Source organism: Archocentrus centrarchus, chromosome 21 (genome assembly GCF_007364275.1).
Source record: "Archocentrus centrarchus isolate MPI-CPG fArcCen1 chromosome 21, fArcCen1, whole genome shotgun sequence".
Lineage (NCBI taxonomy): Eukaryota > Metazoa > Chordata > Actinopteri > Cichliformes > Cichlidae > Archocentrus > Archocentrus centrarchus.
The window spans coordinates 23,214,385-23,238,480 of record NC_044366.1 but is presented as its reverse complement, the minus strand read 5'-3'; the positions used below and the strand labels follow the sequence as shown (position 1 = coordinate 23,238,480).

The following is a 24,096-nucleotide window of genomic DNA, read 5'->3' as shown; positions in this document are numbered from 1 at the left end:
ATACTGATTTATAAGACAGTTTTTTAAAAAAAACAAAAAAAAAACGTGCTGAACATCTGGCCCAATGGTTGTTTACAACAAAACGTTATTAATACTGTAGCTGTCCACATTTCTAAGTAGGGGTGGGCCAAAATATTGAGTTAACTAAATGTACTTAACTCTATTCAAGTAGAGTTCTGACTTCAGTATTCAATTTTAAAAATTTACACATTATTAATATTGAATACTGATGTGAATTGTGTATTTATTGGCCGATACACTGAATAAATACGTAATTCCCTCTTTTTTGCCTGTTTGGGGTGTTTTTTTTTTTTCATAGTTACACTGATGTTGTGATATATGCCAGTGTTCAACTCCATCAGCGATCTTATAATGACTGTATTATTATACCATGATTACCATGAGCAACATGTCATGATAATCTCCTATATGTTCTGTGATTCTGTGTGTGTGTGTGTGTGTGTGTGTGTGTGTGTGTGTGTGTGTGTGTGTGTGTGTGTGTGTGTGTGGGTGTGTGTGTGTGTGTGTTGTCAGGAAGGCTGACTCTTGAGGCAAGCCATGTTCTAAACAGGCGCCGTTGAGGGATGCCCTCGTACCTTTGAGGTCCTGTCACCATGGGTCTGTAACCAAGGGTGCTACTGTGTGGCTGTGGAAACTGGCCCCAGGCATTTCACTTCCCTCCATTCCCAGCTCATCCCTACAGCTTCCACTCTGTTCCACAGGCTGATCTCTCGTTCTCCGTGCTTTTGTGAGCAAGCAAAGGGAATCAGAAAGCGTTTCTGTATATCAGGATGAACAAACTGTAAGTCAGTTTAGTCAGCCAGCCACATACACTCAGAGGAGCCCAAAAAAAAAAAAATTAAGAGGGAGATTTACAGTACTTTCAGGTTACCATTTATTGTTAGTGATTACATTCTGCTGCTGCTGAGTTATTTTTTTTTATTATTATTAACCTACTATTTTAACCATTTACTCACTATTTTTGGCTACTGATTGACAGGTATTCTTTTTTTTCACTAAATATTTCAACTGCTCAGCCATTCATTTTGCTGACAGCTGTAAATTCAGTTTTCTTTTTGACTATGAATTATACATTTGGTGTATTTATGCATAATTCCTTTGGACATGTGTTTCTACAGCTTATCCATTACTTCAAAACTTCAGTGTTCAAATCTGAGTTATTCATGAGTGTGCAACACCCTCAAGCTCTGGGCAACCATTTAGTCACCACAAGTGGCAATCACTCGCAGAATATGAAAAAATCCAACCAGGCAGCCACTGAGCCGTTCTCTGTTGAACTTTTTTTGTACATTCACCTAAAGAAATGGGAACAAATTATGTGTGTTTGCAACAGGTTACTACTAACAAAGTGCCTAAAGATACCATTTAAAATTGGTTCTTTGCTAAGTTGTCCATTATGTGTACAATACTGCTTCATCCCTTGAGTTAGATGCCTTTTTTATGCTTGATCAATCCAAAAGGTCAGAGGTAAGCGGCTTAGCAAACAAACAAACAAAAAATGAATCTGAAAACAGTCAGCTACAAGAACTGGCCTGAAAATGTGTGAAAGAGCAAAACTTTTAAAAGACCTTCACAATTACAAGAAACTACAGGAAAGTTTGTCTCCCTGGAAGCAAAATATAAAGAAATGAGGGGTGGCTCAACCCTTCTGCACAGTACTGTATGTTCTTAAACCAAGTCACGTTGAATAAACGAGAGTCAAAAGATCCCAGTCACCGTGTAAACGAGACAGTGATTGTTACTGTAATCTGTCTCATGCCAAATCTAAACAAAAGAACAGTACACATGGACTCACAAACAAACAGTCTCCTCATGGGCAGAGAGTTTTTGATGTCTTGAGCATTCGGCAGATCAAATGATTTTCTTCACGTGGACTTTTATAAACAAGCAAAACTGTAGCTGGTGACAGAGTGGCAGAGTTATCTGTGGCTGCTCCTGTGTTCGGTCTTTGACAGCTGCCATAAACAAAATAAGGAACACTGTGTTCTCTGAAGTGTGTGCAGCCCAAACCAAACTCCACATTTAATCAGTTAAAATGTCCCCCCCAATCCCCAGTCTGTCTTTATAAAGAATATGCTGCTGTTACAGGGAAATAGCTGGTTTGAAGGATCATGGTGTCACCTGTGCTTCTTTAAATCAATGAAGTCAGAACTCTAATGTATCAGCCTTCTTGGGTTCATCTCTCATTCTTCTTTCGCCATCCCCCGAAAGCCGTCCAAGCCGGAGAGACGGCTCATATTTTATCAAGACAAGGCAAAGTCCATCCAAGAGCCAGAGTCCCTTCACGGGCCAGAATGTATTAAGAAGAATAATGGATGGGCTAGACAAGCGCACAATGCCAAAATGTCAGAAAGAGAGATGATCAGACATACAGTACATTTTCTATGGAAGGGTTGAAGCCTACAGCAGGACATCACAGATTCAAGTTTCCTCACACCATGCTTCCAGCCAACATTTTTTTTTTTTTTTTGTGAGGTAAGGATTTGCATATTGAACAGCCTGCTGCAAAACTAATAATCATGATCACCTGATCATACAGCAAGAGAAAAAAACAAAAAACCAGGAGTGTAACTCAGTTACAAGATCAACATAAATGTTCATTTATGACCCCAAGAGACACCTGGAGCAAGATACACGAGGTGTTTGATTTGGCTAGCTTTTTGTGAAACATTTACTTTCGACATATGAAAGCGATGAATGTTTGCTTTCTTAAGTTTATATTTAATAAGTTCACAAACACAACCATATGTTTGCCAACTTTCCATCTTGTTTCCTCTTGCCTCTCTTGTTTTAAAATTGTATTGGCACGATCTCATTTTTTGGGGGGGGCTCTGTGGCACTGACTGAGGGTGAGCCCAGCCCGGCTGCTCCAACTCACCCACCAGGTGTGTTGTGACATCTGATCCGCATCTGACCCTCACAACAGTTGCCAGGGCTGCAAGTGAGTTGCAAGTGCCAAAATTATCGCAACATGGATCAGCTATCTGATCATCTCTAATTTTAAGAAGAGTCCCTGCATGTGTACTTTTGGAGCTAATCCTGGTTAAGAGGGAACCTCTTAACCAGGATTAGTGTGGTGTGCATTTCAGCAGCAGAGACTGTTGTAAAAGGCATTTTAAAGGCACTGAAACGTCTTCAGATATTGCAATTTTTAAAAATGAATTTTGACTGAGATATACAGCGTGAGTTTCTGCGAGCTGTGATGCATATATACTCACTGGCCACTTTATATAGGAGGGGAATCTGCTTTAAGCTGATGGGAAATAACCACTCATTACAACCTGTGGCTGTGCAAGCAGAAGAGCGCACAACTTATTGAACCATGAAGCCGACGGGTTACAGCAGCAGAAGGCCACAACGGGTGTCAGCAACTGAGGCTACAATTTCCACAGGTTCACCAAAAGTGGAAAAAGTTGCCTGGTCTGATGAGTTTAAATTTCTGCCACAACATTTGAATAGTAGGGTCAGAATTAGGCAAACACAACATGAAAGCATCCGTGTATCAATGATTCAGGCTGCTGGTGGTGTAATGTGTGGAGGATCGACACACTTTGGGCTTCTTTAGTACCACCTGAGCATCGTTTAAACACCACAGCCCATCTGAGGTATTGTTGCTGACCATGTCCATCCCTTTATGACCACACAGTGTATCATCTCAAATTGGTTTCCTGAACATGAAAGTGAGTTCACAGTACTCAAATGTCACCAGATTTCAGTGCAGCAGAGCACCTTTGGTATGTGGTGGAACAGGACATTCACTTAATAGATCTGCAGCAACTGTGTGATGCTATCATATCATCATGGACCAAAATCTGCGAGGAATATTTCCAGCACTTTTTTTGAATCTCTGCCATTTAGAATCGAGACAGTTCTGAAGCCAAAAGGCAGTCCAACCTGACACTAGGTGTACCTAATAAAGTGTCCGGTAAGCGTACGTGTATGCAGAAACCACGTTCTTACTCTTTAACGATCATCAACCTGACATCTCGTGTCATGCCGTGTTTGCAGCTCGCTGCACTGCGAGGTGACCGAAGCTCAGTGAACCCACATGAGTTAGTTAGACTGGGTGTTCTAAAACGTATTATTACTCTACATCCTCGAGTGTGTCGTCAGTAGCGTATTCAGCGGGTGACGCCTGTGATATCCCAAGTTACGCATTTCAAACTTTTCACACATCCACAGGTCCACTGAGTCGTGATCTCTCTGGCGTGAGCTGCGCGTGTCATCCGTGACGTCGCCGGACCGCCTACCTCGCCCTCGGTCTCCCTCTCCGGTGAGACTCCGCTGCCGCTGCTACGCGGCGGAACGACGAGCCGGGGCTGAAGCCTGCGTGATGGTGGCGAGGGAAGCGTCGCATCCGCTAACGCGAGTCCTCACTGGTATGGACGCCGGAGGAGAGCACTGACTACCCAGGAACCATGCCTACTGTCCTCGTTGGCAAAGGGAAACTTTCCGTTGTCTGCTTTCTGCTCCGATGCGCATATTCTCAGGTAAGAGGGCAAAGAGCACGGAATGGGTCCTACTTATAAAACAGAGTGAGTAGAGTGATTAGCTTTGTGTCACTATGCTTGTTTTATAAGTGTTGTTGCTGCACAGAATCCCCCCGTTTAAAGTCACACATTTGTTCCTAAAGTAAGTCGAATAAATTCTGCGAATAATGTAGGTTCAATTAGATCAACTGGATATTATTAATTAACGTCTGTTTAAGTTGCATTTTGCGCTCCTTTGTTTATAAAGATTGCATTTACAGATAGGCTTAAAAAAAAAAAACCTTGAAATTGAACATAACTTCAGTAATTGCAGATACTTTAAGAATGTAACAGGTGGTTAGCAGCCTAGTTGGCTTACATGCTGCTCGCTGCAGGTGTTGTGATGGGTTGTGGTTTGTTTGGCCCTGAGGGGTTTTATTCATCAGGGTATTGCACCAGAGCTGTAGCCTGTGATGTTAGTGGGTATGAACTTGTCAAACGCACTGCACGAGTAAAAGTAGCACTCGTGTGGTTGTGTTAGGTGATGAGGCAGTGCTGACTTTTTCCTGTGCACCGCCGCAGGTACTAAAACACTATCCTTCTGTGTTTGTTTTTCATTTAGGCCTAAGGCCTCATAACTGCCTTGTGGGTGTAGTAATGAGACAGTTTTCTCACACACACACACACACACACACACACACACACACACACACACACACACACACACACACACTGTTTTCCTTCTGCAGCCTCAGACACTGAACATAGTGAGTCATGAGTGCGAAAACAGACACACATATGAATGTTATGCTGCTGCTCCACACACACACACACACACAGAAATGCATTACAATGTGTAAAAAATTAAATGTTTAATTGTCTAAGACCAAATTATGAGATTGTGAAACACAGTCACATCATTGTTCTGCGGGTAGGGGGGTTGATTAGAAATTCAGTATTTTTGGAGCTACTTTGTGCAGCAATATCATCTGTGACACACAAACGAGAAAAAAATAAACAAACTTACAGTCAAAATGAAACCCACTCCCACTGCACACAGTTACACAGATGGGGAAGTGCAAGCAAGGTGAAGTATTTATCCTTCATCTTAATGCTTGAGCAGTGTGAATTTAAATTGTGAGCTTAAGTGTTTAAAAGGAGCGATGGAAGGGTGGGAAAGAACGCGAGAGAGTGAGTGACTGTGTGAGAGGGAGAGACAATGGAGTTGCCTAATGTGGATGGAAACAGAAAGTTGCCTGCAAAAGAATCAGCATCCGGTTGATTATCTGCAGCTGTGATTTCTAAGATATGAGTCATCAAGAAGCTTCAGAGTCATCCTAACTCTCGCAGTTACTGTGCATGCGAGAGACTGTCAGGGTTACAGTAAAGTGCTACGCTGAGCTATGAGTGCAGCAGCAAAAAGGCGGGAAGCAGAATGCAGAAGGTGATTTTTTTTTTTTTTTTTTTTTTTTTTTTTTTTTTTTTAAAAGCCTGTTTGCATCTGTGTGATGGAGACTGAAACGTGAACTCGTGAGCAGTGGCTGTAGAGAAAAATTAATTAGTCTGTGTATTTACTGTCTGTGCCTGTGCATCGCCATGTTTGCTAATCTGCGCGCCTAAGTGTGCAGTATTTGAAATTTAAATGAATGCACGCACGCCTCACTTAACTGAAACTAAGATGCTCAAATATGATTTGTTTGCACAGTCAACAGCAGCTCTCTCTTCATTGTCTAATTGGTAACTAAACCTGCTTCTTCTGCTTTGAAGTGTTTAAAAAAAAAAAAAAAAAAAAAACTCCCCTCTGAGTAACCGTCAGCCCTAACCTTTTTGTCACGTTCTCATCAATCACCAAACGTCTGTCCTTCTGTTTGCTCAGGGAAAAAGAAGCCAACACAACAATTGTGCCAAAGATATTTTTGAGGTAAGAAATGACTCAAGTTTGATTCCAGTGATGTTTTTTTTTAACTGATACGACTAATCACAGTGTTCACTTTAGCCACATCATATTTGAGATCTGTCTTCTACTTCTTAAAGCATTTTCATTTGATTGCATATTTTTGCAGAGTCATTTCTGACCGACTTTAGACTCAAAAGGCTGATTAGTTATGCTGTTGTATTGGGAGCAGGTCATTATCATCTGTTATCAGGTCATCTGTAGTCACTGAATACTTCTGTCATAAATACAGCAGTATTTAGTAGTAGATCGTGGTTATTACTGCACCTCAAGGCTGATGTAGTAGTAGTAGATAGTGTTTGTGTATCTGCTGTTTTTCACTTCATGTCATTGCCTTTTTCACCATCAAACAGCTGAAATTGTTCTCTTGCTCTCCCCACCTCTCCCCTTACTAACAGCAAACTGTGATAAATTAAACAGAAAAGTGCTCAAGTGATCAGGTACCAGCTAATCATTTTGACCCTAATCAAACAGATCTAAGCAGCCCATCGGTCTAAGTTACTTTCCCATGTCTGGACTGAAGAGTGGGGAGGCGGTGGGGGGGTTGGGGGGCAAAGGAGGAGAATAGAGTTACAAAAAACAAGGTGGGGAAAGGTGGAAGGAAGATAGCAACACATAATATTCCACCTGGGAGGCCTTGTTGTCTTTAGTGGAGAAAAGAGGGTGAGGGTTGGTGCTGTGTCCTTGGTGACTAAGAGAGAAGAGATAATGAAGTGAAAAGATGAGCGGAGAGAGGAAATACACACCCTCCAGGGCTTAATGCTGAGGGTGGGAAGAGGGAGAGGAGGAGAAGAGAAAGAGGGGAAAAAAAATGTCATCTTCTAAATATATTTCAGTGAATTGTTTAATTTTTTTTTTCCTTTTGGACAGATGCAGGTTAGCAGTTTCCCCCTGTTTCCACATTTTATGCTAAGATAAGCTAAATGGATGTGAGCTTTGGTAAACACAGATAAAAAAAAGAGTTGCAACAATTTACTTACTCATAAATATAAAAGTAAAATACTTAAATTAAGCAAAGATCATGAATGTTTTCTTTAAAATCAGCTCCTCACACAACGCACTGACCCGTCAACGCACACAAACACACGGAGACTCGCACAGATCTTCTGACATAAGATCTGATAAAGCATGACCTTTTCCAGAGCATGCTCACTGTTTCAGCGGTCAAGCAATCCTCTCTTTTTGTTCTTTACCCACTGATGATTACACACACGGATATATTACAGTCAGAGCTGCTGTGCTTCCACATTGTGACACAGCTGAGGAATCGCATCATGCTAAAATGGTGAATGAATGGTACAAAATCAAGCCATTTTGTTAGCATCTATGAGGTCTGGTTAGTGTGACTGCGGGCAATCTAATCAGAAGAGATTATGATCAGAGCTGGAGCAAAGACAGTGTTCTGTGGATGCACTGCCTCCTCCTTGTGCCTGGTTTCCTCTCGACTGCTGTGCAGAGAGAATCAATAAGAAATGAGGTACATTCTCATAATAGTCCAGGTGTATAATCGTGTGTATTCACCACAGACTTTCACATTCTACCTCAGGGTGAGCACAAATACTAACTGGAGTGGCAGGCTTGACTTTAGGTGAACATCTGTTATATATTAACTGGGATATTTACGGATTTTTGAGATCAAACAAACACATTAGAGCCACGAGCAGGGTGCTATCCCCATCAAAATACATTGTCGTAGCAGCACCTATATTTCTTTCTCTATAAATGAATTATCAGCTGAACAGCTAGTGAACAGTTGGTGACCTGTGTTGTATTAACTGCCATACAGTCACCTCTCAAGTGCATTTATTCTGTAGTAATAGTTGAAACGCTGCATGTGACAAAAGACCCTGCACTTTGTAGGTACTAAAGCAGTGTTTCCTGTAGCGGTCCGTCATGGGTGGGTGCATGCTTCTTGTAGTTGCTTCCTTTTAATTTCTTTGAGGATATATTTAAACAGATCGCTTCAGCAAAGCTAAATTTTCACTTTTATGTGTTCTGCAGTTGGTGATTGTATTGATGTACTCGACACTGATCAGCACTTGTTGCAATTCATTTTCAAATGTCTTTCATGTTTATCTCCCCAGAGCTTCCTCCCACAACAAATGTTGTGATGAGTGGGTTTTTTTTTGTGTGTGTGTGTGTGTGTGTGTGTGTGTGTGTGTGTGTGTGTGTGTGTGTGTGTGTGTGTGTGTGTGTGTGTGTGTGTGTGTGTGTGTGTGTGTGTGTGTGTTCTGTCTCACTGACTGAACACCTTTGAGAATGCAGACTTTGAAAAAACCAACTCTATAGCACAGTCCTCCTGAAAATTGCAAAAATCATGTCTGTTTCTAAGTTTATGAAATCACATTTGTTCACATTCAGAGCAAACGAGCTGCTGTTGCATGCACCTGTTTCTGTACAGCAGCAGCAGCTCTGGTGATCTGGGGATTTTTAATTCGCTGCACACTGATTGCAGATGTTTCAGGCATGTATTTCACATCTCTCAGCTTTCACTAGACAAGGAAGCTAAACCCGTATTCACAGCCAGACACACTCCCCCTGGTGGGGAGGAACACTGTTGATAATTAGAGTCAGCTGTCAAATATGTTGAGAAAAGTACTGATGATTTAGTATTTAGGCAGATTCATCCATCACAGTGGCATTTCACCATTGATCTTTGACCCCAACTCCCCATTTCTGCTAAACAGGACATGACCCAGTCCTGGAGGGACTTCGGGGACTCCTTGGGGCGTGACCCAGCTCAGCGAATCCTGTACAACTCTAAGGTGTGTGTGTGTCTTTAATTAATTAAGTTACATTTTAGACGTTCATTTATATAGTATGTTTACAGGTGTTTTCTACCCTCTTGATAAAGAGAGTTTTCACAGGACTCCCTGCAGTGCTGTGAAAAACCTTTCTGTACGACTTTATCAGTCGCTCACATCACTGTGGAGGTTTTTTGGCCCACTCTTTACATTTCTTCAGTTTGTTGAGATTTGCGGGCATCTATTCATGCACAGCTCTCTTAAGGTCCCACCACAGCATTTCAGTCAGGTTGAGGTCTGGACTTTGACCGGGCCATTGCAACACCTCCTTCTTGCCTTCTTTGGCCATTTTGTTGTAGTTTTTCTGGTGTGCTTGGGATCATTGTCCTGTGGCATGACTCAGTTTCAGTCAAGCTTTAGCTGTCAGACGGATGTCCTCACATCTGACTCGAGAATACTTTGATGTACAGAGGAGTTCATAGTTGTCTCAATGACTGCAAGGTGCCCAGGTCCTGTGGCTGCAAATCAAGCCCAAATCATCACCTCTACACGCTGACAGTTGGTGTGAGGTGTTTGTGTTGATATGTGTGTTTTGGTTTTCTCCAAATGTGGTGCTGTGCGTTATGGCCAAACATCTGCACTTTGATCTTGTCTGTCAAAGGGACATTGTTCCAGAAGCCTTGTGATTTGTCCAGATGTAACTTTACAAATCTAAGTTGTGCTGCCATGTTCTTTTTAGAGAGAAGAGGCTTTCTCCTGAAAACCCTTCAAAACAAGCCGTTACTTTTCAGTCATGTTCTAATTGTACCATCACAAACTTTAATATTTAACAGGCTAACTGAGGCCTGTAGAGTCAGAGATGTAGCTTCTGAGCATTGCACAGTGTGACCTTAGGGAGAATTTGTAGTGTGGTGTTCACATTCAGGTGCTCCAGACCGGCAAACTGCCAGAAACTCTGCTTTTATAGAGGTGCTTATACTTGCTGATGATCAGTTAATCAAGTGCATTTAATTAGCAGCATCTTGCTGCTACTTACCCTCTTAATTACAGTGGAGGCAGAAAGAGTGGACTTAGTTTTTCACAGGACTCCATAGAGAAAAGAAAAGTTTTCACAGGACTGTAGATTAATTTATTTTTAAAGAAGGGTTGGGACTGCAGGTTTTAAACATTTTTAAAGGGAATCTGAGTTTATGGCGTTTGGAAAAAGTGAACTGCCCAGACTTTCACCTCCTGCTTCTCATCTCTGTTTGAGGCTAAAGGATTGAGGTTACACTCACTGCTTCAGAATCATGAAGAACAGTGTCAAGTGTTTGACAAGGGGAATAAAAAAAGCCTCAATCAATTCTGATGATATTCCTGCATATCATGAGTCTAATTGTTAAAACTTACAGCTGTTTTGTTGTTTGTCTTTCCAAAGGATACAAAACAGCCAACTACACAACAAAGACAAAGTATGTATCCTGCGATTGTTTACTGAAATTTTGATTTGTCTTCATTTACACGCAGCTCCCTGTTATTGAGTTTCTAATCCGGTTTCTTTTTCTCTGTCAGGCCGGGGGGATGTTCAGTTGCGAATGGCCCGTTACCCTCATGTGGCCCCCCACAAATCGTAAGTGTGGCGTGAGGAAACATGATCCTCTGATGTTCCTCAAACCCGGGCTGCTTCTGTAGCGCACACACAAGTGATAAAACATGACATAAATATGATTCATGCGTTCATCTCAGCAACTTCTGCGAACTGTATTTATGAACCTCATCGCGTCAGCAGCCACAAGGAAAAAGCATGAGTGATAGCGAGAGAGAGTCGAGGGACGTAGATACTTCAGGTCAATCAGCTAACAGTGTTCCAGGCTACAGGTCAGGTTAAAGGTTGCTGAACATTCCTGAAAGCTGTCAGTGGAGACCGATGTGCTGCTGTTTGTTAACTTTTTATATCCTCCTTTTAATGTGAAACACATGTCGAGTGGCGCAAGCCAACTACACAATTTCACAACCTTTGTTATATAACAGCATTTTTTGGGGGATAACTTTAGAAAAGTTTGACTCTTTGAACACATTTCTGCAATGTAATTAAAGCACCGTTACATAATATAACCAATACAAAACCACTCATCTCTGCTTAAGACAATCTTGAGCCGCTTGAAATGATTGGCAGTGTTAATCTAGGTAAGTTAGTTTTATATAGTCTCAGAACCAAATGTGTTTAATTTTGAAACTGAGTTATATTTGTTTTGGGGGAGAGTAACTGGCTTGCAAATTGAATTCAGAAATCAAAAGAAACACAGTAATGTGCAAAAGTCTTGAGCCACTCCTGAATGCTATATATTTTCCTTCCAAGGAGTCAGACTTTCTTGTATTTTTTTATTTTATTTATTTTTTTTAAAGTGGTCTTGAGCTATTGCTGTGCAGAGCTCGGACCTCATGAAGCAGTGTGGGATCATCTTGACAGAACAGAATAAAAGGCAGTCAACATCCAAAGAAGAGTGTCACGGGGTAACCCGTGCCCCTAGAGGACTAAATGTGGTTAGGGCCAACAACACACTGGAATGACAGCCTCTATTATTATGACACATCTATTATGAAAAATAGATAATGTTTTAGTGGTCAATGTGAGGCCAATGCTACTGTGATCCAGTCCTTCATTGGGTTACTTTAAATTTAGTTAGGTTCAATAGGATGCAGCTTTTTGGTAATTTTCTTTTAAGCATTAACATTGTCATTATTTTTATGCTATTAAAAATAAACATACAGTAGGCCCAAACATTCAAAACCATGTATTAGTTCAAAGTTATGTCAATTATCAATATTACTTGATGAATGTGCTGCTCCATGCTGCCACCATCTTGGAGACTCACTAACTGAGGGAGTTAATTGGTGAATTCTCTTTATTTTGGGGGAGGGGCTTAGGTTTTATAAGCCTGAGTTAGAGAGTTAGAGAGGGTGGCCTTGCAGGCCTAGAGTGTTGGCTAGGGCCCAATAGCCATGGGCCTAGCCTTTGGGGGGTTTGGTTTAGTTGATTTTTGAGTTCTTTTGAACAGTTTTAAGTTTATTTTTGTATAGTTTTTTGCATCTTTTTGTTGGTCATTTCACCAACCTGACCTCCCTTGTAATCAGCACCTGTTAATAAATTGCACATCGGGTGAAGAGAATTCCTGCCTCCAGGTGTGTTTTCTCAGCCGCAGCTGTGGCATTACTACAAAGAGCATCGAGGCTCCTTCAAGGAGCCTGGAGAACTATTCCTGAAGACTACTTCAGAAATTAGAAGAAAGCTGCCTCAGAGAGTTCAGGCTATGATGAACAATAAAGGTGGTCAGACCAAATATTGACTTTATAGCTCATTAAGATTGTACAAACTCTGTTTTTGCGTCTTTTTTTTTTTTAAACTGTATTTCCATGTATGTTGGCACGTTTCAATGAATTGCTGTATCTATTTCATATTACTGGCAGCATACTTCTGTATATAGAAATGAGCGGTAGCTCAAGACTTTTGCACCTATAGAGCAGCTGTGATCTTTTCAAGACATTTTGACCCAGAGACACAAATCCCTCTTTGGGTTGCATCAGGAAGGGCATCTGGTGTGAAAAGTCTGCCAAATCAAACTTGTGGAGGTACCCAACGTGGAGACCCACAGTGACGAGGGAGCAGCCGAAAGTAGTTTTTACTAGACAGAGCTGCACATGAAAAATGCAGATGTGTTTATCTTGTAATGTCCAGTTGAACCCAAGTGAGAATACTCCAGATAATCATCCAGATATAGTGAGTGGACGTCAGGTGATGCAAGCCCTGTCCAGGTTGCACCCTCGCTTAAACCAAACGAGTCATAAAAAGGTGTCTGAAGCAGACTGTCTCCTGCTGTGGGCTGTGTTCATACTTATCATTTCAATAAAAAAGAACAGAAACATTTGGAAATGTTGGAACCTTGAAACGCAGCAGTCTGACAGATTGATTCAAAGTATATCAGATCAAATCAGGTATGAACTGTGAAATCTGGTTCTCTGGCAGCCAGTGGCAGGTTGGTGTTTGGCTTTGTGATTGTGTGTTTGTTGGTTTACAGAATGCTTGCCGATGACCTGAAGCTGAGCAGTGATGATGAGGAAACTCCCAGGGTAGGTCACCCTCATCTTCCCATATTGCTGATCACTTCTTTGTCAGTAGTTTTGGCCTGAGGTGGACATGAGGAGAAGATCTTGTGAATGTTTTGAGGAGAATCTTATGAGGACAGAGAAAATCATAAGGAAAGATGCCTTTTTTTCTGGTAATGTTAATAAGTTTGTGTGTTTTGCCTCACAGCCGATTCATGAGTCAACTTCCTGGGACAGACACAGGTACCTGCTTAATAAGCTTTCACTGTGAATATCAGTTTGGATGTCTTTCATTCGTCTTCTGTATGTCTGTAACTGAGTTAAACAATGTAAATAACAACAGTATATCTGCCTGTGTACCCCCTCTGACCCCACTCTGATGTTTGTGTGCATGTTGACTGACAGCCTGTCAGCACAGCGAGCGCACACACATGGCAGGCGGGTGAGACATTCCAGCTCAGACTCTACAGGCTCCGACTCCACCAATGAGTCAAGCAGCAGTAGCTTTCATTCCCGGAGCCCCAGCCGGAGTCCAGAAGTTCACTCTGATCCCCCTTCGCCTGCCAACGTGCAGCCACTGTGCAACAACAAGGAGGTACCAAATGCTGCAGCCACAGCCTCCCCGTCTGCATTCTCTGCCTTCTCTACCTATGTCTCACTTGTTTCACTCCTCCTCTGTTTGTGAGTCTGTGGGTGAATTCTCTGCAGGGAGTGGTGGGCTTAAGGCTGTTGACAGCAGGTGTGGAGAGGGACAGAGCAATGAGGAATGCATGTGAGTGGGAGAGGAAGAGGTCTTGGGGGTTGAGGAGCAGAGTTAGCTTTGAGAATTAGCACCTTGGTGTCATCGCAAGAGTCTGAGTCAGGCCTCAGGATGTGGAAGTCATCAAGACCTGAGTTCATGGTGACATCTACGACTAGACTACTTACCTTTATTTATATATATATATATATATATATATATATATATATATATATATATCAGAAGCAAATGTGGGTTGCTTGTGTTTCATTTATTATTTGGGCTTTTGGAGGTGAGGGCATTGTGGGAGTTGGTTTGAGACATGCTGCATTGGCAATGAGGGGAAACCTCTTTTATGAATGGAAAGCCCTGTATGACATAGCATAGACTGTATTACTGAGCGTGCACTACATTGGGCCCCTATAGAGAGGAAGGGAGTGAACCATGTGTTTTTCATTTACGTCAAGTATTTGAGTGTCTCCCAAGGAAAAGATGGGGGGTTGGAGTTGTGGAAGCAGCAAATCCAGAGTTCCAGGTAGTGAGAAAAAAAAAAAAAGGGAGGGACAGAAAAGAAGGAGGGGAGGGCAGTGAAAACGGCACAAGAGATGCAGTGTCTTCTGTGGAAAGGGAGCAAGGCATGAGGGTAGGAGGGCAGGGGGGTCACTGTTTGGCTTGAGGAGTAGAGGTTTAATTTAGCTCCTGGTCAGCTAAGACAGAAAAGAAGTGAACACGTAATAGAGGAAGACATTTGCGTTGAAGCTGTGAGTACACTATTTATGTTTTGTTTTGTTTTTTAACAGTGGAAAAAAGCAGGAGTTTTTTACTCATGTGTTCTTCTGATTCTTATGGTTAGTAAGCCAGTTGTTGAGCAAACGTTAAGTGAGTCATTTCTTATAAGTGGATGAGGGGCTGAGCTACTGTAACAACAGTGTGAGTCCAGTGAGACTGTGGTAGAAAGTATGCTGTTGAAAGGTTATAATGTTGGAATTTATTTATGAGTCATAGTCCAGATTTGTCATTTGGGCTTTAAATAGTTTCACGGCAGCTGAGATGGTGAGGTATTTTGTTATTTGCTGTGAATGTATTATATATTTGATGTTTCTATTAGAATGTGAGGATGATGTGCTACATACACATTTGTTTTTATTAACCTGGATGAATGTAACATTAAGTGATCCAGAATTTTCTGTTTGTGCTGGATTATCACTAAAGTAGAGCATAATGATGTACCATTTCATAAGGTACGCTTACTCACCTACTGTGCTGTGCTTAAGTGTCATTTTGAGTATCTCATATTTTACCTGAGTAGTATTTTAAGTTGTAGTTCTAATTAAGATTTTTCAGCTGTCAAAGGATGACCTTTCTAATGCACAAATATTTAGTGCATAATTAAATCTTAACCCTTTCCTTTATTAGAAAGTGCTGCAGTCTGGCAGTCGACACAGAAGTATCCACTGCTGTACCGTCAGAGCAGTTTCTTTCCTTAGACTGTGAAACCACTGAGTTCATTCCAAAATCTTCTCCATAAAATAGCTTTTTGCAATTGAATTATTAACTCAATTTTATATATATATATTCTGCTTTATAGATACATTCAGTTCAGGCTTATGTAAATAAGAATATATTGCCAACATCTGCATGGACGGAACCTTTAGGGACTTAGCCAGCATCATCTTTATATGACTGAAGTGGTTAAAAAAGTATCTTAAATTAAATTTGCTACTTTTCAACCAGTGACAGCAATAAAATGCTATGTAGACATGGCTATGTCAGTAAAAATAATTCAAATATATAATAGCATTTTTATTATATTGTTCTAGCCTCCTTGTGTATGTGCAAATCCCCACTGTCATCAAAGACCTGAAGGGATTGTATTTTATGATTAATTTGTCATTTTTATCTCTCTCTCTGTTTCTGTGTTTTCTTAAGCCTGATCACCCCTCTGCTACCCAGTGGCAGTTAGATAAATGGCTGAAGAAGTCGCGGAAAAAATGTGCCAGCACTGAACAAAATTCCTCCCAGACTATTCCAGGACGCCCGCACTCCCCCCACACCCACCAAGCCCCGTCCCCAGCGAGGTCATTTGACAGCAATCAGGAATACAGCCCTAGCCAAAGCCCTATTCCCAGTCCACAGTTCAATTATAGCAACAACAACAGCCCCCTTCCAAGCCCTGGTTACAGCTACTGCCCTAGCCCGAGCCCATTTACCAGCACTTGTCAAAGTCCTAGCCCTAGTCCAAGGCACAGCCCAATTCCAAGTCCAGTTATAAGTATTTGCCCCAGTCCATGTGGGAGCCTACGAGACAGCCGTAGCCCTAGCCCTATAGCTCAACATCCTCCGAGAAGCCCGAGTCCCAGTATACCTGCTCCTTCCAGGGTTTGTCACTACCCTGAGTTTAAAAGTCAGAACCAACCGCAATCTAGTCAATCAACCAATTCCCAAAGGACAAAAATTAGGCCATGGATCGCCCCGGTGTCTAACCCTAATATAAAGAGCAAGTCCACGACTAATACTCACCTTCAGCCATCTGATAAGCACAGGCCCAAGGCTCGACCGCCACAGGAGCAAGGTCACACCCAAAGTAAATCGAAAGCTTCTGCCGTTTTAACCTCCAGTCAGAATCAAAGCCACAAATCTAGACCCAAATCTAATTTTTATCCAAACTCTAAACAGCTGGCTGATGCCTCCCAAACTAGAGTCACATCTCATTTTGAGCAGCTCCAGGGTAGCAGATCCAGTCACAAGCCCCGGCCTCCATTTCAACCAAATTCTCAACATAGCCCTACAAAGCATTTAGTTCAGACTAGTCGTGAAACCAATCCTGTTCATAGTTCTCATTCTCAGTCTACCTCCAAAGCTGCTAGTAATTCTGGTTCTGGGTCAAACCCTAGGGCAATCCCTGGCCTAAAACATAGGACCAGGTCTTGGGAGGCCGCAGCCCCAACCACTGTACAAGTTAATCATTCAAAAACAACACAGAAGAAACCCCAAACTAAGGAACAGGACGTAGACCACAGAAGAGATCATCTGACCACAGCTGAGGGGAGAAAGCACGAGAGAAAGGAGGACAGACACAAGGACAAGCAACAAGGGAAACGGGAGCAAAAGGAGGACAGGAGGCTGGCGGAGGAGCAGCTACTGAGACGGTCTTGGATCCAAAGTTCAGCTGAAGAAGAGGAGGAGGAAGCGGAGGAAGGAGTGACGGAACAGGAGAGGAGGAGAGAGGAGACAACAAGAGAGGAAAGCAGGAGAAAGAGGGAGGAGCAACACCGACATAAATGGCAGGCCAAACAGAAAGTCCCTACCAACAACACACACCATCAAGGGAGGACAAAAAAGCAAGGAAGGAGTGAAGAGGTGAGAGAGTTGCAGCCAGATCCATCACCTCCTCTCTCTTCACGTTCCCCAACTCCTCAGAGAACGTCTTCCTCATCTTCTTCTTCGTCCTCATCAAGTTCAGATTCTGAATCTGAATTTCAGGCTCCAATTGCCAAAGTTCCAGCAGACTCAACCTCTCAAAGGAAACTCATCAAGAAAGGACAACAGGGCCCAGGCAGGCCTGACGCCGGCAGACCTGACGCCAGCAGACCTGACGCCAGCAGGCCTAAGGTGGTGCATCACAGACGACCCAGCTCAGGTAACCCGAGCGAGGGACAGCAAAGTGAGGGGAAGCAAAAACTCTACACCCTTGTCCCCTTTGGGCGAGGAAGCAAGACTGCACCCCCCTCCCAGCGGGGGCTCCGAAATCTGGTGGTGCACATAGACCTCTGCCTTCTCAAGAGGGTCCCAGATAGTGCTGATAATTCCTCTCCTAAAAAACCCTCCTCTTCCTCCTCATCTTCGTCAGCCAAGGACAAGCAGAGTGAGGATATGAAACACCTGCACGTCTCTGAGGCATCGACTAAAGACAGCACAAGAAAACGCAAGGTAGACAGTGCGTGCATTTACTTTTGTTCTCCGTTGAATGTGTCATGCACGTCCACAGGATTTCATGGATGAATGAGTCTAAAATTATGTGTTCCTTAAAGCGTAGGTGTGTGTGTTTGTGTGTAACCAGCTGGAGAACGGTGTGTCGCACAGAGAAAACAAGAGGAGTTATGCAGACAAAAGCTCAGGTCACACAGAGTCTTCAACTCTCACAACTGAGACCGTTATGACTGATATCATGGACAGTGGGTGAGAAATGATGACAATATATATCAGCTTGCACATACAGTCACATTGCATATACACACACAATTGCACCTATGCTATTTTAATCCCGTATTATGTGGTATTTGTATCAATGCAACATGTGGGTGCTTTCAGGTGTTTGGAGGAGGATTTTGACAGTAAGAGGCCGCTGTCCCCGCTGTCTCCCTTGTCTCCCCGGCCCCAGAGCCCCGAAATCCACAAGTCTAACTCCAAAACAAAAACTGCAGAGCAGCATCACACCCACAAGAACAAAGACAAGAACAGAGAATCTGCTATAAAGGTAGCATAAAACAGCTACTTCACTAGATAACCCCAACTCCACTGATTGCAACAATTTTTGGTCATTCTATCTCCATTTGTGCACTCAGCCTAAGATGGAAGTGGAGTGCGTGAAAGTGTCGAGACAGCCCCAACCACCACCTGAGTCCTGGGGCACTGCAGCACACAGGGGGACTGTGCCAAACCACGAAACGTGAGCAATCCAGCGTAGTCCACACGGCCCATTCCTGCACAGCCCACACTGCCTTTTTCTGTCATGTAAACACACAGCAGACACATTTGTGACTTGCTGACAGTCTTTGTAATCTTATTGATTATATGGAAATAGGATTATATAATCAGATTAAAAAAAAAGACTGATTAATCCAGATTACATTTCAAACAATGTGTGATTAGATTAAATGGTAATGTTGTCAATGATGACTTGATTACATTTTGCCTTTTAAAATTTTTAAATACTTTAAAATTAGGAAAAAGTTGTAATAAACACAACATCCCATCTTTCACAGTATACCTGTGACACCCAATAGCCAATATTGTACTTTACCAAATAGGAAATAAATTACATGTAATGATGTCATAAAACACTCTTTACAAACTGTAATCAACGTTATTATGTGTGTATCTTTTTTTCTAGTCCTCACCATGCTGAGTACTACTTACATGAAGCCAAAAGGATGAAGCACCGTGCTGATGCCATGGTGAGCCTTTGATCTCCGATTTTATATAAATTGTTGATAATGGCATTATACAATTATTATAGCATGTTTGTTTCTAGATTACCAAACACTTCACATAGAAACATGTAATACTTTGTATGTATGTGCTGTTGTGTTGTGTCAACCAGAAGGCCTGTCATATTTTCTAAGAAAATCAGAGATATGTAGGGCAAAATATTTAAAAGGCTTTAAAAAAACAATTTAAAATTTGTATTATGTGGTCCGCTGGGGTCTGCTTGGGTCTGAGTGACGTAAATTCAATCATCAGATGGTTACTGCAAGGCTGTGATGTCATGTTTGTGACCACATCCATGGAGACTGCATTATAATGCACCAACTATAAATGCGCCCTTCAAGCAAACTTTAAATAAATGTAACAGGAATGACTACTTGGCCATAGTGTCCTCAGCTGTCTGTGTCCATGCATAATTGTCGCTTTCGCCTGTCGACAATCTTTTTATAAACCAGTGACTGTGTGCTGCTTTCCACTGAGACACCTGGATGAACTGTTAAAGTGTGCCTGTCATGCTTATTTCCAGCTCCATTTTTTTTTTTTATTCTTAGACTTCGCTAGAGTAGCTTTGCATGATTCACAGTTCAAAATAATCCTCCTTTATGTATTACTGGGCCGTGCTGCAGCTTCTTGCTTCAAGTGTCTGAATTCACAGACTGTATACAAAAGATGGGCATAGCTATGACATCACCCATTTTGACTGAATTTTGAAGACTCTTTGTTAACACAGTGACCGTGTTTAGATGATGGTGGGGAAAGCTAAGTAAGCAGCTAATGTTAGCAGCTTTGGTTGGGATACTGCACCCATAAACTTCTTCATATTGGGAAGAACTGGTTTCTTTCATTTAGAGAAGGCTAAGACATATGCTCACAATAAAGGTTGCATTCACACCATCTTGTGGCACAAATTGGTCTATTTCAGGGTTGACAGAGTGCCAACCTTACCTACAGCCAATTCAGAATCACTAATTAACCTAACATTTGTGTCTTTGGCCTCTTTGAACTGTGAGGGGACAGTGCCAACACTGTGCTGCCCAACAATAAGTATAAATGCCGCTTATTTTATTTGCTTTGCCTGTGCTGATTATCTTCTTTTTTTTTTTTTCCAGGTGGACAAGCTAGGGAAGGCTGTGAACTACGTTGATGCTGCTCTCTCGTTCATGGAATGTGGGAAGGCAATGGAGGAAGGGCCACTCGAAGCAAAGTCTCCTTATACCATGTATTCGGAAACAGTGGAGCTTATTAGGTGAATAACATTTCCATGCTAAAACAGCCACAAGTCATTTGGATTTGGTCGTGTACATAAACATGAATTGCGGCTGCACTGTTAAAAGTCCTGTTTCTTAAGGTACGCAATGAAACTAAAGAGCCACTCTGGTCCCGGGGTGAAACAGGAAGACAAACAGCTGGCGGTTCTGTGGTGCGTATGTCATCTCGTCTGTTTATGCCACATCTGTCGTCACGCTTCAGGACCTGCATTTTGAGGATGATTTTGTGGCGTATCTGACTCTTTGCCCTGCACTCATGTGTCCACAGTTTCCGATGCCTGGCCCTCCTTTACTGGCAGATGTTTCGCTTAAAGAAGGACCACGCGCTGAAATACTCCAAAGTGCTGCTTGATTATTTTAAGGTATATCTGAAAACAAATAAATGGTAAATGGACTGTTTCTTATTTAGCACTTTTATACTCTACATGAGCGCTCAAAGCGCTTTATACAGCATGTCTCATTCACCCATTCACACTCATTCATATCTAAGTGCTTTCTATCTAACATGCACACAAACAATCACATTCCGATGAACGCATTGGGAGAAACTTGGGGTTCAGTATCTGATACTTTGCTGTGCAGACTGGAGGAGCCAAGAATTGAACCACCGACCTGCTCTACCTCCGGAGCCACTGCAACCCCCCCAGTCTAATTTACAGTTTGCCTAACATTCATGTATGGATGGACATTTTAATAAGCCTTGTTTGCATGTTGTTACAGAGTTCCCCTAAAGTGCCTACTACACCACCCGGCTGGAGTGACTCTGGGAAGTAGGTGGATAGTAACTTTGTATGACAGGCCTTTTGTTTAGCCCATATAATCCACTGAAACAACATTGATTGTGTGCATGTGTTTTCACTCTCAGGGGTACAGGAGGACCCCCCTCTGCACTCTCACCTAATGCCAAACACCTCCCACGGGGTTCACATGGGGGCAGCAGCTCTGCCTCCCTTATAAGCATTCCCCAGCGCATCCACCAGATGGCAGCAAATCACCTGAACATTACCAATAGTGTCCTGTACAGCTACGAGTACTGGGAGGTGGCCGACAACCTTGCAAAGGAGAATAAAGGTACTGTGGTTTAAAAAAAAGAAAGAAAAAGAGAATGCCATTAAAATATGTTAAATGTTGGTTTTCAGATGTTTTAAGCGCACTATATATTTTTTTGTTTTGTTTTCCTCATCAGAGTTCTTCAACTACTTGAATACTTTGTCTGGGCCATTGACTCTTCACAGTAGCATCGCTCATGCTGTCCAGTACACCAGGCAGGCTCTTCAGTGGATACGCATTAGTGCCAAACTTAACTAGTTCAGAAAGGATTTGCTGTAACATCCCCACTGGATCTGCAGGATCTTATTGAATGACTTGGGTCTCTGTGCATCTAACAGGAGAGCACCAGGTTGGATGAACCCCCACAGAGCCTAACAACCCCCGCAGTATGTTGGAGTGCATATCCTTCCTTACTGTGTGCAAAGTCTTCTGAAGACGTAATCTCACAGATTACCTACATGCACCTCCTTCCTCATCTTTGGATTAAACTGAAGAGTTGTGTGCGCATTAAATGAGCCTCTAATCATTTGCCAAATATCCCTCAGATGTTGAAGATTTCACATGTATGTGCAAATTCACATGGAAAGCCTTTTTCATATTTTGGAATTAATCGAACAGACTTTTTTCTCTGGGGCCAAAACAGGAGAATATTCTTAAAAAAATGATTTTCCCAAAGTAGAGGGCTTGTTTGCATCTTTTGCTAATGAGGGTTGTCATGATGTACTTTTTCACTTTGTTTTTACTGTGCAATATTTGATGGATGGTTTGTTTTTAGCAGAAAAAAAAGAGAATTTGCAAGAGAATGAAATGTTGGTGCTTTTTTATTTTGAGTGTGGAGTTATATAAAGAAACTTGGTTCTGAAGAGGTTCCAGTGCCAGTTTACACATCGGGTCTGGTTTAGGGAAACGGCATAGGTCACACAGGTTACAGAGTTACATACAGCATGATAGGCTTTAATGGTTTGAAGGAGGATCTTTAAGGTCATCTCTCATCTTTTCTGGCTTTTGCTATTACTGACACACACACAAACTCATAGTTCTGAAGTCAGTTAAATCATTTACACACAAGGGGGGAATGTCCTAGAAATGTGACTGTAAACAGATTGATGTCCCCAAACATGAGTCATAAACACAGACACAGTGAGTGAAAGTCAGGCTCATTAGTCACAAAGTTAGAGTCTCCATCACTCCACTCTACCACTTCCTGCTGCACCAACGCAGATGTCGCGCATGAAGTTTCAGCATCCGATGTCTGGTACCATAGCAACAGAGAACAACCAATAAGGGGGTTCTCCGGGACACGACAAGGCTTGGGTCAATCGCATTCTGGCTGCTTTTATTCTGTGAAATACGTGGTCTGATGCAAACTAATCCAGCAACAGACTAGATATTCATTCCCCTGGAATATGACCCACTTTATTCCACTTAACATACAGGCTGCTGTATTGCATATCTATATAAAGAAGCCAGGTCTACATTTTAAAAGCCTTAATCTCTAAAAGCTGATCACGTGTCCAAAATAAATAAGGCACTGAAAACCAGAAAGAGACTGGATTTCTTCTTCTGGTGCTTCGCCGTCCACATAGATCTTATTTCACGGCACGCAAATTCATTCACTTTGCTTTCGATTGAGGAAGCTCCCCTTCAGCAGTGCTTTTGTTAGCGCTTCTTATTACTATGCAGGATTATAGAGAGCGGGGCCATGCGGACCACAGTGTTCACATCCCCTTACGATGCAGGCTCGTTCGTGCTGCACGTGCCTCTGCGTCACGGTCGTCAATTGCCTGTGAGATGAATGGCCATCTGAGGACAACTGCGCTAGAAACCAGACAGTACGCACACAGTGGAGAAAGAAATCGGTAAAAAACAAAAAAAAACCGGTGTGTGTGTACCTAGACTGCTCCGATAATCGTTCTTCTGCCGCAGAAAAGCACGCAAACCCTCCCGAGTTAAAATGAGCAGCGTCACTGTAAAGACAACCGAACAGCTTCACACCGGCGGCTCATTTGTTCGCCCCCAACTGAGTAAATGAGAAGAGAGAGCGGGTTCAAACTGCACGCAGCTCCTTTTCATGAACTATTACAGACGATCCAGGTGACATGTATGTGACTGTCCGCGCAGTGGCAGCATCGCACCTTCAAGTTAATACTGTGTACAGGGCTGAAAACAAGAAGCCGGAGATGTTGTGCGTCAAGCTACCTGAAAAGGTACACGAGAACCGGAAGTTGGGCGTATTTTATTTTTTGAAAATAACGGATTTTGCTTGTAAAGCTTTTCTGTTAAATTAACTGATTCAAAATATACTAGATATATGTACAAATGTGCGTTTTATTTTAAGGAAAATGTGATCTTATTTTCTAGTCAACATATACATACAGAAATAGATTTTAGAAAATAGCAAAGAAAATCAAATGCTCCCTAGATGACTTTTAAAGAAAAGAATTAAAATGCCGACAGCCTTGACACCAGAATATCACTTTATGCGGAAAGCTTATAAACATGTTGTCCAGCAACATGTAATATGACATAAAACTACCATATTAATGACTGGATCGTGTAA

General features: G+C 42.2%; 1 protein-coding gene across 2 annotated transcripts; it reads left to right on the top strand.

The window, feature by feature from the left end:
- The first annotated feature begins 4,199 nt into the window (after positions 1-4,199).
- On the top strand, positions 4,200-22,773 carry aff3 (AF4/FMR2 family, member 3). 2 transcript variants are annotated; one of them, XM_030757394.1, is made up of 19 exons: positions 4,200-4,511; positions 6,367-6,411; positions 9,132-9,209; positions 10,606-10,639; positions 10,740-10,797; positions 13,244-13,295; positions 13,480-13,514; positions 13,677-13,866; positions 15,940-17,940; positions 18,071-18,189; positions 18,322-18,487; positions 18,576-18,679; positions 19,124-19,187; positions 20,328-20,464; positions 20,567-20,638; positions 20,755-20,848; positions 21,207-21,256; positions 21,352-21,557; positions 21,673-22,773. In XM_030757394.1, the coding sequence occupies exons 1-19, from the start codon at positions 4,440-4,442 to the stop codon at positions 21,792-21,794; spliced, it is 3,699 nt and encodes a 1,232-aa protein (XP_030613254.1). In that variant the 5' UTR covers positions 4,200-4,439; the 3' UTR covers positions 21,795-22,773. The 2 variants fall into 2 exon arrangements, with proteins under 2 accessions (XP_030613254.1, XP_030613255.1); XM_030757395.1 differs by lacking the exon at positions 4,200-4,511 and adding an exon at positions 6,109-6,227.
- The last annotated feature ends 1,323 nt before the right edge of the window (positions 22,774-24,096 follow it).

What these genes read in the sequence shown, in the direction of transcription:
- aff3 (XM_030757394.1), top strand. Translation starts at nt 4,440, where the DNA reads ATGCCTACTGTCCTCGTTGGCAAAGGGAAACTTTCCGTTGTCTGCTTT. An exon ending in ATGATGAGGAAACTCCCAGG is followed by an intron (nt 13,296 to 13,479) that starts GTAGGTCACCCT and finishes TTTGCCTCACAG; the next exon opens with CCGATTCATGAGTCAACTTC. An exon ending in CACTGTGCAACAACAAGGAG is followed by an intron (nt 13,867 to 15,939) that starts GTACCAAATGCT and finishes TGTTTTCTTAAG; the next exon opens with CCTGATCACCCCTCTGCTAC.